Genomic DNA, 16,764 nt, shown 5'->3' with positions numbered 1-16,764 from the left:
TTTGCGAGAAGGCGAGACAGAAGCAGGCACCCCTGTTAGGAGTATACTGTATTTTATATAATAATATAAGCAAGAGATAATGCCTACTTGGACAGGTGTGTGGGCAGGGGAGAGAAGTAGATGGATTAAAGACATGCAATCAGCTGGACAAATGAGACATGAGGGAGAGGAAGGTGTCCAGGGTGCAGCTTTTCTTGCTGGGTGGAGGAGGAAGGTGTGATCCAAGCGCAGGTGTCAGGTAGGAGGCTGTAGGTCACTCGTCTCGGACATAGTTTAACTTTAGTAAAATAGGCGACTTCACAGAGCGAGCGTGTGTACTCAGAGGAGCAGAGAGGGATGCCGCGCGGGCCAGAGCCCGGTCGTGTTTAGCCCGAGGTCTCCGTCCCCCCTGCCCCTGGCGCCACCCCCTTTCTCAGCATCGTTCCTGGCTCACAGTAGATGCTCCATGTGTGCAGAATGAACGCATGAAACTGGGCCTCTTGTGTCCCGGGGCTACACGTACGCGGCTGAAAGCTGGAGCTGAACAGATCTTTGGTTGGCTGTAACATTAGATTTTAAGAAGCGGGCACGAAATAACACAGCAGTTGGAAAGCCTGGACAAAGGCTGGGGCGGGGGCTCCGCCCGCCGAGCCGCGTCGGGTCTGGTGAACGAGCGAGGAGGCACCGGTGGGAGCGCGGGGACCGGGTCGGCGAGGTCTCCGCAGTTCCGGGTAGACGCCGAGGCGCTGCAGCAGCGCCCGCCCGGCCGGCGCGGTCCCGCCGCCGCCTTTAAAGGCCCACCACGTGGCCGCGCAGCCGGCCGGGCCGGGAGGCGGCGTCCTGGACGCGCCTGCGCACTGCCTCGCAGAGGGGACCGGGTTCCGAGAAAAGGCGCTGGGAGAAGAAGGCTAGGCGGCTCTGGGTGGGCGGCCGTGAGAGGAGTCGGCTCCTTATGCAAATCATGGCGTCACGCGTGGGCTAGGGGCGGGGCTTTCGATGCAAACCCAGGTGCTCCTGTGGAAGCTCGAGGGGGCGGTCCCCGCAACCCGCGGCCTCTTTCCGCGAGTCTCTGACGTTGCCGACGTCCCGTTTAAAAGCGGCCGCGCAGGCGCAGTGAGCCGAAATGCGAACTTAGGCTGTTACACAACTGCTGGGGTCTGCTCCCTTCGCTTGCCCGGCAGTGTGAGCGTCGTCGCTGCTGTCGCCGCCGCTGTCGCCGCCTCAGCGGTTCCGGGAGTGTCAGACCCACCGCCGCCCCCGCCACCGCTTACCCCCGCCTCCGGGAGCCTCTAAGAGCCCCCGTCCACCCGCACAGGCCGGTCCCGACCGTCTGCGTCTCCTCGGCGCCCCTTGCCGCCTGCAGCGCTCGCCGCTCCGGCCGAAATGAGTGGGGACCATTTGCACAACGATTCCCAGGTACAGCCCGACCTCCCGGCCCCGCCTCGGCCCCCCGCGACCCCGGCCCCGGCCCCTCTGCTTTGACAGGCCAGAGCCCCCGGCCAGGGCCGGCCGGCCAGAGGAAATCTGATCTCTAGGCCCCGGACGAAAGCCTCGAAGTTATAGTTTGGGGGGGATGGCTGCCCCTTCGGGCCGTTCCCGGGGGCCCCATCCCTGGGGGGCGCAGGGTGGGCTAGGCCCCCGGTGCGCGCGCTCGGCGCCCGCGGGGTTAATGTGCCTGTTGTTTCATATTCCTTTCTTTTCTTTCTCCAGATCGAAGCGGATTTCCGATTGAATGGTGAGTGTGCCCCCGGCCCCGACCCCGGGCCCCTCGGGTTGCCGACCGCCTACCCCGCGCCGGGCCGGAGCTGGGCAGAGGACAGACATGGCGTCCCAGAGACTAAGTCCCGGCTCCTAGCTCACCGGCCCCATTGTTCCCATCGGGCGGCCTCTAGACCCCCTTTCCGGGGACCCCAGCCCTCCCAGATCGCGGCCCTCCCAAGAGGAGGCAACGGAGACCCCATGTCGCCTGCCGCCCGGCCTCGGGGAGCCTTTCCGGGCCCGGATTTCTCCCGGGAAAGTCGCCTTGTCGACAGTCGGGACTTAGTCTCTGCGCCATTTTCTTTTTCTCTCTCCTCTCCTTTCTGTGCCTGTGTCTCTTTCTCTCCCTCCCTCGGCTCCTTCCTTGAGCTGCCCAGAAAGAGCCTTCTACAGAGCAAAGCCATATAAATCACAGACCTCACCAGAGAGGGAAGGGTGGGAGACTGAATTGTTACTATTTTTTCCGAAGAGAACTTTATTTTGTGGGTTATTCCCTTTCTGCTGCTTGTTTCCTTTTCTGCTTCCAGAATGAAAGCTACCCTTTGGCAACTGTTGATTTTTTTTTTTTTGATTTTTTTTTTTTTGGTAAGATGTTTATGATAGGAATTATGGCTCTAAAACTAAAGCCACCCTTTGTGGAATGCTTCATATTTTGAGATTGTTTTTCCCAAGTTGTGTTGTTTGCAGAGGTTGAAAGTAGTACCTACCTTCAAAAAGTTTACAAGTTCTCTATGGGCCATCCAATGTAAATGTTGAACTCGGGCATATTGATTTTTAAAAAAAATTAAAGTGTTATTGACTAGAACTTTTCAGTGTGGCTGAGGTTCCTAAGGCAGTGCTTTTTTAGAAATGCAGTTTAGTGTACTTGTCAGGGGAAAAGGTTGTTGAGCATCTCATCATGGCCTTCGTGATTGGCTTTTTCTTTTGGACTGTGGGGGAGAAAAAGGATTTTATTTATTGAAACAAAGAGTGGCCAGCACCCACCCTGCTTCCTGTTCATTCTTTTTAAAAAGCCGCTGTTTTTCAGGAATCAAGAGCTACTTGCTTTTCCTAGATCTTTATGGTTTTGAACTCTGTTCAGTCAAAGCAAGGCATTTATTTATTCTTTGACTATTTCCACTTCAGTTACCCAGTGAAGATTCCCCCAATAAAAGGCTGACTCTTTGGGCTTTTCAGCAATCCCGGTGAAGGAGAAGGTTCCCACTGTGGTGTGCTGGGAATCCCCACTGATTCTGTTGGTACATAATCCTGTTCAATTGAGTTTGGGTTCCGGGAACCTCTCCAATGGGAGAAGCTGATGAGTAGGTTTTCTGATGTTGTAATCAGCAGCCCATCATGTTAGCCTGCTCTACTGAGAGCAGCCATATGTTCAGATTTTGAAGTGGGTATCTAGCAAGAGATAGTATTCTGCCAGGAGATAGTGTGTTTAAGTTAAAGTGTAGCATTTCTTGAGCACCTAATATGTGCCAAGCACTGTGCTCAGTGCTAGAGCTGAAACTTCAGCCACAGTGCTGCTGTTGCCCGCAATCCAGTCTATTGGGGGAGATGTGATTAGTTAATTATAAGGTAGGTGCTAGGTCATATGTATACCCAAAATGCTTTGGGAGACTAGGGGACTTAATTTTGCCTGGGGGTGGGAAAGTTTCTCAGGAGGTGACTTCTGAGCTGGGTGTTATGCAAGACTAGATAGATGCTAAGTGTCAGGGGCTGGAGTATTTATGTTTTGCTAACCTATCAGGATTTTAAAAGAGGGCCATGAGGCCCCTGCAGTTCAGAAAACTGCAAAGAATTAAATACACTTCTTTGGGATGTGGGAGCAAAGAAAGGATGTGGCAGGTGAGGATGTAAGAAGTCCTTTTAACCTCTCTTGAAGGAAGGTAGGATCTTAATACAGAAAAAGTGGTTTTTTTTTACTTTCAGACTGGGCTGAGTAGGTAATATTTGTGATGAAACAGAGCTTAGTCCCATCTCAGAAAGTTAACCTCCATGGTTCTCACTTAAATTGTACAAAGGAACTATTGAATATGTGAGTGATTGTGAAGTGGGTAGGTTATTGATCTTCAGTGACATTTTTATAGAGGCTGGAGTAAACTGGCTATATTGACTTTAAGAATGTTTGTTGACTTGTAATAACAGTAATTGCTAATATTTATGGAATACGTTCTGTCTGCCAGACATGAATTTCAGCTCTTTCCATGGATCATTTAACTTAATCTTCAGAAGGACCCTTATGAGTTAAGTACTGTCATCTCCATTGTACAGATGAGGAAATTGAGGCTTAGTTTTATTTACTAGCTTGCCCAAGGGCAGTGAATTGGGCACTCCAAAGCTCACAAGTGTAGCCTCGATGCTATATATGTGATTCTGGTGTGATTCTGTTAGAAGCTGCACATCTCTACTTTCTTACAGAGCTGAAAAAGGCAAGAGGGAAGAATCTGATAGTTTGTCATTTGCTTACTTTTTCATCTAGATCTGCTCTTCTGAGAAAAGGCACTTTCACTGCGTCCCCACCACCCTAAGGGTCTGACACTGGAATGATTATCTTTTGTAAATAGTGTGTAGAAGAATGATGTAGAGTTAGTAACTGCTTGCTCTATTAAGGAACACACTGGTCATTGGTGATTGATTTATGTAACTGTAAAAGATAGTTTTGAAAAAATAAAAATCTGTTAAATTATGCTCAGACATGTCATTATTGCACTTTATATTAAGAGCTTGCTTAAGCCTGATTTTAAGTGGACCTAACATAAAGCCATCTTACAGATTATCTGTGCAAGTTCATATATTAAAGCAAACCTCCCTCATTTTGCCTGCTCTCATCCCCTAAGATCTAAAAGATTTTGCCTTTTGGAGCTCATTCTTTACAATGGTTAAAACTATTGGCTGTTTTTACAGAATTTAGAATATTCTGGCCTGTGCTCAACTGCTGAGGAAATCTTTCATATGTGAAATGTATTTATATTTAAAATATTGACTGTGAGCTGGGAGTTTCAGGAGCAGAAACTATATTCTCTTTTACCTAAGTTAAAAGACTTCCCTTCTGTAGTGGGGCTGAGTCATTGTTACAGTACTGTGCAGACTCAGCTATTTGTAGAGTTGGTAATAGTAACATCAGATTGGGGGGTAGTGCTCCTTTTACTCTTTCAAGGACTTGAAGTTTTTGCCTACTTTGGAGTTGTGGGGTTCTTCCCTCCCCAGCATGAGCAAAGTGCGATGCTTGATTCCATCAGCGATTATTCTGAGGAAGGTTATATGGGATTGTAGTTTGACATCATCTTGTGCTGATTCTGGTTAGCTTAATGTACTCAAATGAGTTGGGGAATGAAATACAAATTGTTTCTGATGTTAACAGATAGTTGTACTTCTGTGCTGTTGGGTGTGGGTTGAGGTGGGGGATGGCTGATGATGTGGCTACCTGAAAAGTCCCATCATATTTTAAAAACTGCAAACCCAGGGCACCTTCAAATGAAATCTGACACATCTTCCTCTTCAATCCAAAAACACTTAAGCATCAGACTCCAGTGTTGTCTTTCGGAGCACAGTAGATTTACCTTGGGGCACCTTTTCAGAATTAACAAGTTTCTGTAGAGCACACCACACTTACATACAAAACTAAGTTGCCTGTCAACATGTGCTTTTTATATTAACAGCATATGAGAACTAACAAACAAATTTTAGATTCTGATGTTCTTGGTAAAACAAGAAAATCCAGAAGTTACTAAAGGAATCCAAAATAGCTAATGGTTTGAAAGGTGAACACTAGATTAATGTTAACTGTCGTCAACTCATACTTTTCTTTGGTAAGTAAAGTAAAATGGAAAATACGAATCCAGGGTCAGTCCCCAAATCTCATTTTAACTAATAGTAGCAAAAAAAAGAATTGAGTCTGACTTTTTTCTTTAACATCAGCATAAAAATGGGGAATTGTGAGAATTTGAGAAAGGGATTTGTTAATTTGTTCTGGGCCTTAGTGAATTAGTATTCATTTATACATTATACAGTGCCAGGGATTCTTAACATGTTTTAAAGCTTATATTCCAAAAATTAAGCTGTTGGGTTTTATTGTTTGTTTTTGGCATGTGGGGGTAGGGTAGGGTGCACAAAAAATGTCTGCCTTTTGAGTCTGTAAATACGTTAGAGAAAGCTTTGTGCTGTATGTTAATTATAGTAACATTTATTCTCTACTGCTAATGGTATGGGAAGTGATTCTGTTGTACTTTCTGATGTTACTTCATGTTAGGAGCCTTCAGATTGTACTGAAATTGTTATTTCACAGTAGTTGGGTGTGTATGTTACAGGTTTTTTAACAACTTCTGCCATACTTTCAGTGCAAAATAAAACCAGTTTTCCTAAAAACCCATAGTTGCTTCCCCAGAAGTGGGTTTTGTGAGGAATTGCATCCTTTCCATATTAAACTACGTTGAGCACCAATAAAGCTTTAGGTTCACTTGGAAAAGTGGACACAATTGTAATTATTTACATTTGAATGAGGCTATGGAAATGATTGAAATGAGTATTTGATGTGGGACCCTGAGTTAAAAACCCTCCTGAAAGGTAAAATGTAATCAATTCATTGCATTTGGAGGTCAAAGTAAGTCAATTGAGTGACTTTTCTGTTTCCTGTGGTTTAGATTATCTGACCGTCCCTTAATTTGAAACCATTAACTTCTCATAATAAAGGCACTGGGAAAACAGTTGAGCATTTTGCTTCTTAGGGTCAAAAGTTTGGGATGGGAGAAGTTCCTAACTGGTCCTTAAGAAGTGAATGAGGTATTGTGTTTAAAGGAAGCTTTCAATTGTGTTTAAACTTTGAGCAGTAATAGGTGGAACAGGTCTTTTCTCTCTATTTCCATGCTTAGTAAATCTGAAGTTTGAGAAGCAGCTTTCCATCCTGAGGGCTCCAGGCCAGTAGCTGAAGTAGGAAATCTAAAATAGAGGCAAATGGCATGGGATAATTAGCATTTTGCACCCCCCCCCCCAACCTGCCTATCTGGGTGTGTGCAGTGTGCTCTGTTGATACCATAGGTACTGGGAATGGTGGAGGGGATCAAGATGGGGATGGGAGTACAGTAGCCTCAACTGTGTATTAGGTGGGAAAGCTTTATAGTTTCTACTGGACTATCTGTTAGGTAGTAATGATATTTTTCGTAGTGTTATAGGAAATGACTAATAGTTTGCTGAAATGATTTAATAGCAAATGTTGATTAACATGATTTTTATTCTCTATGTTCAGGAGAGATTCTAAAGTTTTTTTCAAAGTGGGAGAGAAGTGACTTTGCTGATTAAATAAAGTATATGTCTATGGTTTATAGGTTGTAATATCATCAAGCTAGACCACCCATTATCAAAATCTGTATTAATGTGTCATATCTCCAAATTTTAGTAAAGAAAGACACTCCATGGAGCTAGGAAATTTAAGTTTTCAGTTTCTTTTTGGTAGGTATTCATTTTTAATTTGTTGTCTTAAGTTTTTAGATCCACTCAGTTATCTCTCTGCCACCTTTACTTTATATACTATTCTTGAAAATTTTTCTGAAATGTATAGCAAATATTTTTATTTACATCTCCCTTCTTCCCTCCTGATTAGATTTGGGGTAAGGTGCATTTCTATTAAGCTGTCAATTCCTCTCTGAGCCTTTGAAGTTTACTAACTTTGTGTCTGTGGATTTACGGAACCAAAGGACTCAGTTCATTAGCATTTCTGAGACACACCTAGGTAAGTTCCAACAAAAGGTGTTAAAGCCATCAGTGACATTGGGGGTCTTTGTTGTTCATGTTGAGAACAAGTTTAATAGATTCCTAGGTATTACATTTTCCTGTATGTATTTTAAAAACAAAAATCAGCCAACTCTTGGACCCAATATTCTTTGTATCTTTCTTAGCATAGCCTAGCAAAGATAGATGCTTGGGAGATTTCTTGGAGGAGATATCCTTGGCTGTTTGATCCCCCCCCCATCCCAAGTTTTAAGTTGAAGGTTAGTCTTACAACAGAATACACTAGCAATGCACCCTTTTGCTGCCTAGTAAAAGTTCAGGTTTTAATCTTGCTACCATATATGAATGCCCAGATACATAAAGTTTCATAGGCAAAATACTCGTTGGGCAGAAGACTTGCCTAGCAGGTGTCAGGATCAGTGAATTAGGGGATTTCATTGGCTAAGACCCCTTACTTTACCCAACTGCTATAACACTCTTTATTTCTTCATGGTAGCTGAGCTCCTGCACAGCAGCAGAAGAGGGAGTGAGAAGAAGGGAATGAATTCTGAGAGTTTAGTAAACACCACGTTTTTGTATTCATTAAATCTGAATTTAATGCAAATAGTACAGATTGCATAGGTTTGTGGAAGAACGGGAGACCAAGAAAGGAAACTTTTTGTTCTTTTTACACCTTCTCACCTCCCCTTTTGGTAGTATACTGCCTTTCAGGTTCCAGAAACCCCAGTCAGGCTGTAGTTTGTAAGCTTCTAGTACAGATGTCACAGCCTGACCTTAACTTTCTGCTGGTAGAGATAGCTTAGATCCCTTGCACCTGGAATGTTAGGTCTTCAAGAGATGCTTCTGTATTAAAGCTGGAACCAGATTGATATTGAAGGGTAAAAGTGATGAAGAGGGAGGCTGTGGGGAGATAGCATACTCTTGAGCATCTGTGGTAAAATAGAAAATCAGAAATCAGAAAAATCTAGATAAGTCCCTGTTCCTACTATGGAACTTGCCTGGCCACTATACCTTGTTTTGTCATGTATTAACAAGGGTGGTATTTCTATCTTTCACAGACTATTGAGAATTAAATGAGTATATGAATGTGCCTTTCTGCTCACATTTTAAAATTTGAACTTTGGTCAGACAGCTTCTACTCTGAAATGGATATTTATTTTGAATGTTAGGTGTTTGAAGTGGTGATGTTGGTGACTCCTTCCTTCACTGGTATTCCCTGTTAATGTTTTCAGTTTTCTGACAATTACATAGTGAACAGTAGTGTATAACGAGCCTTCACCTAACTGAACTGCATAGCCTACGCTGATCTCTCCCGACTATCAAGCAATCACTGTAAAATAAGAGGTGGTGTATCTATACCTAGGTTTGGGCAGCTAGGAGCCCAATGTATATCTGGTTTCTACCTTTCTAAGAACGAGTCTAAGGCAAGGTGGTCATTGCTAAAAGAACTTCTTCCAGCTATAGAGAAGACAGGCTTAGAAATGAAAGAAGTGTATAGATGTGGCTAATTTCTCAGCCCTTTAATAGAATTATGGATTTTTCTATAAAAGATAGCCAGAGCTTTACCTTTTAGATATATTTAATAAATGAAATGCCAAATTCATTATTTGTGACTATTTTTTAACCACAAAACCGTGTGTCTTGTGTCAGCATGTTTTTTCAAAGGCCACTATTTTACTTCTCCCCTAACATTTTTAAACTGGGAAGACTCAAAGCATCCGGTTACCTTTATCCAGGTGGTTGCTTAAAGTGACCAACTCATCTTCCTGTGAAATAATAATTCTTGGGAACAAGAACCCCTTATATAATAAAGCTGAGATAGGTGTGAGAATTTAAGTAGTAAACTCTATGTTAACAGTTGTATATGAGCCTAAGTTGGGAGAGTCCATGAAAAAAATGTATCTAGTCAGCAGAAATTTCAGTAATGGCTCATTCGTCTAGCTAATGTTGAGTATTGAATTGCCTTGAATGTGTTATTTTGGAAGTGCTACTTAAAGAAAACAAACCAAAGTTAGTTTAGGGGTATGTTCACTAATGTCCATTAGATTAAGCCACATGGATCTTAGTAGAGATCTTATACAAAGGAATCAGAGAAGCATCACCATAGGAACAGACTTAAGAATTAATATTCAATCAAAGGTAGGCCAGAGAAATTAATTTTGTAGGATAGACACTACAGAATAGGGTCTAATTTTAAAAAGTCTTTGAAGATAAGGTCTTCAAAAGGTAAACATCTTGTTCTGGCTGGTGTGGCACAGTTGGTTGGGTGTTGTCCCCTGCACCGAAGGGTTGCTGTTTCGATTCCCAGTCAGGGGCATATAACCGGGTTGCAGGGTCAATCCCCAGTAGAGGGGTGCAGGAGGCAGGTGATTGATGTGCTCTCACATCAGTGTTTCTCTCTCTTTCTTCCTCCTTCCCTCTCTCACCCTCTCTCCCTCTAAAAATCAATAAAATTATTTTTAAAAATATGATAAACATTTTAGGAATGTATGGTTCTTAAAGTATATGGGAAAAAATCTGTGGGGAAAGTGATTAGTTGTTAATACTGCATGGCTATATTGCCCTCAGTGTGTGTGTCCAAAATAGGATTGGATTTTAAAAAGTCTTCAAAATTTTGGCCTCTTTCTTTTATATAATTTTTCTCTGGAATCATTCTCAGAATGTGAATAGTTTTGGGGGGTTGGGTGGAGGTGTGTGTCTCTCCTCTGCCTCAAATCAGGCAACCATGATACAGTGGAAAGGATAGAGAGACTCTGAGTCAAGGGGAAGTTGATTTCTGAGCCTTAGTTCTTCACTTGTGAACTAGGTCTAATACTTAACCTCACAAGACTGAGAATTACAGAGCACGTGAGGATCACTTTAGGAAAGGTAAAGCCTAGAACAAAATTTTTAGTTTCTTGCCAATCCTTAAAAAACCCAAACACCTCTTTCAGAGATTGTTTCGCTAGTCTTTTGTACAAAGGGAACTTCTTTAATTTCTTGAAATTTGGGTATTGTGAGATTGTACCCAAGGGGGAGAATCACTAGGGAGCCATGAATATGATACTGTTGCTGTGACTGAGACAGGCTGGCTCAGGAGGGTACAGACTTGCCTTGACTTTATGGCCGTGCACAAACCACTTTTTACTCATAAGTTAAATTACAGTTTAAGAATCTTTGGCAGCGAGTAACTTTTCCCCCTTTGAATCTGGGACGGTGCAATATTTATAGCTTACTTAGGAAGCTAAGAATTTCATGTTTTGCCCGACTGGGTGTGGCTCAGTGGTTGAACGTCAACCTAGGATCCAGGAGATCTCGGTTCCATTCCCAGTCAGGACACATGTCTGGGTTGTGGGGTTGATCCCCTGTCAGCGGTGTGCAGGAGGCAGCTGATCAATGACAACTTTCTCATCATTGATGTTTCTCTCTCTCTTTCTCCCTTTCCCTTCCCTTCTTTGAAATCAATAAAGATATGTTAAAAAAGAGAATTTCATGTTTCATTGCAAATGGAAAATTTAAGTTGCCATATTCATTAATTCAAGCACTCAGAAAATAAATACCAGTAACGATTAGACACAGGTAAACAAGAGAAACCCATATGGCTCTCAGAACAAACACTCTGAAGTTAGTCTCTTGTAGGTCGGTACAATCACTTTCTCCATTGAGATTTCCATATTTTTTCCTGGGCCACAGTACAAAGGCTCCTGTCCTACCAGGGTGAATGGAGATGGAAGGTACTTTCTGGCACTTAATGCTTCACTTATTAGTGAAAGAGAGTAGTGATGTCTCCATTTATTCCCAGTACTAGGAGATTCCCCCCCCCCTTAAAAAATTGGAAACCTAGGTTCTTATATTTTCAAAAATGTTCAAACTCATAAATGTGTTTCGTGGTGTGTTTTTTTAGGATGCCTATAAGCTCATTAAACCTTTTCACCTGTAATAGAAGAATAGTTTAAAGTTCTATAAATTTATTTCTCAGTATCTTTTTGTATCAGACACACCTGTATTGAATGTTGAACTTTAGAATAGTTTTCAGGTTTCCCTGAACAGGTAGATTTGTTAGAGTGACTAGAAATGTAATAAAGAGTGTGAAATCACCATCTTTTTAAATTTGAGAAATTAAAATCTTAGAGATTAGACTCAGTACTTAAACTCCTGGGAAACTAATTTTATGAAACAGTTTGAATATACTTACTATTGTTACTCCTTCCTAATCATGAAGTGTTTTGATACGGACAATACACTAAAACTGTCAAACTCAGAGAAAGGGTCAAAGTACATAGTGGTATTACTTATAGTGATTTGAATACTGGAAAAGTGATTGAAACGAAATGTTAGACTTACTGTACCTTATCCTTGCAATCAGTGTGTTTTCTCAGGAATGGATGCAATGTCAGCAGTTCTTGCTACTTAACATCAGAAATAAAGAAGCAAGAGCCTCTCGAGAAATTGATCATACCTCAGGATCTGTTTCTTCATTTTTCATGGTTTCAGTTAACTGGAAAGGGACCATGAAAGGAGAGGATGAAAACAAATTGACTAGTCTTTGTAACTGCCACTTGATACATTTCCAAACAAGAAGCTCTCCAAGGCCGGATACCCCAACTCTGAGAGGTCGCCCAGTTACCTCCCTTAGCAGTGCAGAAGTCCTGGGCAGATGGGCTAGGCTCAGTGGAGGTTTCGCTGGTGTTAGTTTGATGATAGTTATTACTTTTTCTCCTTAAAAATCAAATCACCTTCCTCCCTTGAAGGTAGTGTGATATAAAAATAGGCACTTCAGCAGAACGTTATAACCCTAACCCTTTATAGATGTTAGCACCAACCACCCTAATCTCAAAATGTCGGGAAAGTTGTCTGTTAGCAGGAGTATGCTTTCTCTGCGGAGAGATGGATTCTAGTTGGGCAAACAAGTTAAAATTTTTCTCCTTATAGTTCTGAAAATACTACAGAACTCCTTTAGGACTGGGGCTAACTCTAGAATTTAGATGTCAGATAGTGTTGAGCTCAAATTTTTAGTGAAATAGTTTTAAAGTTATAGTATAATATGATGAAATGTGACTGAAAACACAGTAAAAGTGTTTGCATAAGTAAGACTGGAAGAACATCAAGCAAATCCATATTGATTGCACATATATAAATATGCATGCCAGTAGGTGCTATTGTACAAAAGTGAAGATCCTTCGTTAAGTACTTTTATTGAAAACATGTTTTTTTTAAAGGCCTTCTCCAGCCACCCTGTTTCCTGGAAATAAAACTCAGAGTGTGTTCTCCCACAGCTCTCCAATCTTCTTTTGTTCTGTTCAAGCATTTTTCTTTGCCCCAGAGTGCCTCTTGGGTTTAAATAAGCATACCCAGGATTTCTCCAGTTTACTACCTATTTTTAGGAAGGCTGTAGTATTGTAAGCTCCTTGAGGTTAGAAACATCTCAGAGCCTGTTTGTTTATTTTTCAGAGCCTGTTTTAGTATTGAAGGCATAGTCATTGATACTGTTTCCTTTCCAGCGACACCTGTCCGCAGTTACCACTTAACCCCAAGCCAGAAGTGACTACTTATCTCTGGCTTTCACAGGAGCCCTTGCCCTGTTCCAATTTTTTATTCTAGTTTGGAGAAATTTACATGTTTGCATACTTTACTAGAAAGTGGGCAAGAGCACTATCTTATCCTATATGTTCAATACAGATGCTTCCAACATATGTTATGAAATGGGAAACCCTCAGCTGGTTGAAGATCAAGTGAGAAACATTGAGAGCTTTCCACTAAATTTTCATTGTAACATATGTAAGAATCACCTGGGGCCGGGCCGGTGTGGCTCAGTGGTTGAGCATTGACCTATGATTCGAGCAATCAAGGCTCAATTCCCTGTCAGATCACATGCTCTGGCTTGATCCCCAGCAGGGGGTGTGCAGGAGGCAGCCGATCAATGGCTCTCATCATTGATGTTTCTATCTCACTCTCCCTCTTCTCTCTCTTCCTCTCTCTGAAATCAATAAAAAACATTTTAAAAAAAATCACCTGGGAGTGTTTAGTAAAAGTACATATTCCTAGTCCTATGCCTCCAACTTGATTTTGTAGTGAAGTGTACTGAGAATTCTGCATTTTAAATATTGTTAAATATCTTTAACAGTCTCAAAAGATTCTGATTAATACAAGTGATCATAAATGACCCTTGAAAAAACTGATTTATCTAGACTTGACTGTCATAAATGGCTAAGGTGTGTTTTGCCTTATTTGATTAAAGTACTCCATTGGTTGAGCTCTTAAGCTTATAGGACTTTTAAAAGTATCAACAGTGTTTTCCAAAATAAGTTTGTTAAACCTTGATACCTATCCCACTCTAAATAAATACCTTCTACTTTTCAGTGAGTATTTACCTAAATAGCAGATAGTTAACTGCCTTTGTAGCTGTTTTACTATGTGTCTCATCAGAATCTGAATCCTTTCTCCTACTTCCACGTGTTTAACAAGCCATTATTTGATTCTGGTGTCATCTTTTAGGATTAGGTGACTAAACGGAGCATGAAGTGAGAGGTTGTTTTCATGCTAATGTTCCTAGGATGGTTAAGGCAGGGCTTTAGGAAGTAAGAGGAGGTATCTGCATAGTTTAGTGGAATGCTAAGGATCTAATCTTTGGAGGTCACTACCTTTAGATTAAGTTAGGGGTCTTTAAGCTACTACTGGCAGTGATAGAAATGGGAGAATTTGAATAGAGCAGGGGTCCTTAAAGTGTAGTTGCCTGATCACCAGTATTAGCACTGTCTGCGAACTTGTTGGAAATGCAAATTTTAGAACCTCACCCAGACCTAGTGGCTCAGACTCTGGGAGTGGGGGCTCAGCCATTTAGGTTTTAAGGAGTCAAGCAGGTGATCTGATGGCCATTGAAGTTTCAGAACCAGTGGAATAAAGTAAGATTTGAAGTTCACTTTCTCCTGTTGAGCCTCACATTTTTAGGAGGAATGAAAGACAGCTGACAAAGTCCACATACTCTCCAGTGAAATATAGACTTTGGAGTTAGATAAACTTGGGTTCAACTCTTGCTAGCTGAATGGCCTTGAGGAAGTCACAACTCTGATCCTAGTTTTCTCATCTGTAAAAGTAGGGATAATAGCTACCTCAGAGTCATATGAAAGAGCAACTAGGACCTGGTCCTACTATTTCCCCAAAGTCAAATAATTGACAAGAATAAGATAAGTTGACTGATCAAAATAAGCTTCTGGTCAAATTTTTTAGTCACATTTATGACGCCTAGAACTGGTTTTATAGTGATTCAATCTCTTTAAGCAGTGTTCTTTGTTTTTTCACAAGATAGGTAGCTGGGCCTCAGTAGTTTTTCAGTACTTGTACTTCTTTATAATTATGAAGTTGGAGAAATTTATAATGGGAGGAGGGTCCTCTGGAGCATAAAAAGGAGCCAGTTACATATTAGCACCAGAAAACCTTCTAAACAATGTGTTTTCAGGCTTAGTCTTTCTACAGCTGGTCCCAGAGATTGTCCTGTGCATTTCAAGCACAGTCAATAGTGATACTCTAGACAATGAAAGCCTCAGGGTTGAATTAGTAGTAGGAAGATGTATGAAGCAACACATCAACACACTTGACACCTTTATGGACAGACAACTTGTGGACTTGGTGGCATTTTGAGGCCTATGCCCATTGTAAACAAGCAGCTTAGGCTGAGCTGTGGATTCCTATGTAGCATAGGCAGGAGGTTTGTACTCAAGTTCACTACTTCTCAGGCATTAAGGGCTCACTTAATTAGAAGCAAAGGACCACAGGCCGGCAGGAATGGACTTGCCCTAATTGAGCTGGCTTGAGAAGGTACATTTTCAGGTTAGACAAGTCATTTTTCCCCTTTGAGTTCTGCCTTCTGGTAGAGGAGAAGCATTTTCAGTGCAGAGATGTCCTTGTGACTCACTACGGAAGAGTATATGAAATGCAGATGCCCCTCTTAAGGGTCTTGTACTGGTTAATTACTTTAGGAGGCAAGAGTAAAAAATTCCAACTTTGTTTCTATTTAGAGAACAAAGATGCCTTAGTAAAATGGGATTTGTTTGCCATCCTCCTGAAGCCTAAAATAATTGCTCTCTCTAGGTGTAACTTCTCTACCTTGGTAGGCAGCACTCATTGAGGCTGTGATTCTCCAGGGCCTATGCAGCAGTGGCCTGCTTTTGAGATGGCCTCTTTAGCCAGGCAAACTTCTGGCTGGCCTTGAGGAACTACACAGCATGTAGAGCCTTGCCATGTAGGCAAAAGGCCTCTGACTGGGGTCCAGGAGGGGAGATGGTGCTGAAGTGGAGAGTGCTAGGCAAGGAGTTCAGGACAAAAGAGGTCTCAGTCACACTACGTGGTAGCTCCTCCTTCCTAACAGTAAAAGGAAGGTGTTGACCTGGATCCAAGTGCTTGTCAGTCAGCAGTGATTGAAATAGAACTTTCACTGACAGTAGAACTTTCTGTCGTGATGGAAATGTTCTATATCTGAGGTGTCCCATATGGTAGCTGCTAGTCATATGAGACTGTTGAGCCCTTGAAATGTGGCTAGTGTGGCTGAAGAGCTTAATTTCTAAATTTTATTTTACTTAAGATTAAAGTAGCTACATGTGGCTAGTGGCTACCATATTGGACAGAGCGGCTCTAGATAAAATTTAGGTAAGAGCAAAGAGATTCAGGTTTAGATTTTGCTTGGAATATGGGTGGCTGGAGCTCTTGGCACTTAAAAGTCCAAAGCAGGTGTAAATTTGGTGTGTTATGAGTTTGAATAACAGTGTTCCTTCTGTGTGCGTACATTGCCTTAGCCTGGGTGGCATTCTAAGGGGAATTAGACTGGTAAGTAAAGTTGTGTTTACTAAAGCAGTTGGAAGTTCAGACAGTTCTCCATTTTATTTGACCTCGGTAGTACTACACAGAGATGAACATTTAAGGCGTTTTGGATTGAATAAATTCTCAGTTTATCTCAGCAACCCAGTGAGGTGTAGGTCATGTCTATTTTGTAGGTGACAAAACAGATTAACTTCCATTTATATGCACCTTTATCCTTTAAAATGGTTGCTATAAGTTAAATATGTATTTGTTAAATTGTACTCAATAATGAGTGAATATCTGATTATAAGTGATAAAGAATCTAAGATTGTACAGATAAGCAGACAACACTCAAGAAGTTAACTCACCCAGGGTGTTGCTGATAGTAAAAGCAGGTCAGAACTGGGCTTTTGCACTCAATCTGGGTTCTTCCTCTCATATGCATGCTTGTAGTGAGTGTAGGCTGCCTCTTACTTATAAGTCATCTGGCCCATAGTTATCCAGACAGTAGTAGTCTGATGGAATAAATGGGATTGTATT

General features: G+C 42.0%; 1 protein-coding gene across 1 annotated transcript in view; it reads left to right on the top strand.

Annotated features, from left to right (window-relative positions):
* The first annotated feature begins 1,107 nt into the window (after nucleotides 1-1,107).
* The window catches only part of TOP1 (DNA topoisomerase I), an 81,015-nt gene continuing 65,358 nt past the window's right edge, over nucleotides 1,108-16,764 (top strand). Inside the window, exons 1-2 of the mRNA XM_016219333.2 lie at nucleotides 1,108-1,395; nucleotides 1,690-1,714. Of these exons, the coding sequence (XP_016074819.1) occupies nucleotides 1,363-1,395; nucleotides 1,690-1,714 (58 nt within the window). The 5' untranslated portion in view covers nucleotides 1,108-1,362. The remainder of the gene's footprint in view (nucleotides 1,396-1,689; nucleotides 1,715-16,764) is intronic.

The sequence above is a fragment of the Miniopterus natalensis genome, chromosome 7 (assembly GCF_054644295.1).
Source record: "Miniopterus natalensis isolate mMinNat1 chromosome 7, mMinNat1.hap1, whole genome shotgun sequence".
Taxonomy (NCBI): Eukaryota; Metazoa; Chordata; class Mammalia; order Chiroptera; family Miniopteridae; genus Miniopterus; species Miniopterus natalensis.
The sequence above is the reverse complement of the archived record's forward strand: the minus strand, read 5'-3'. Positions and strand labels throughout refer to the sequence as shown.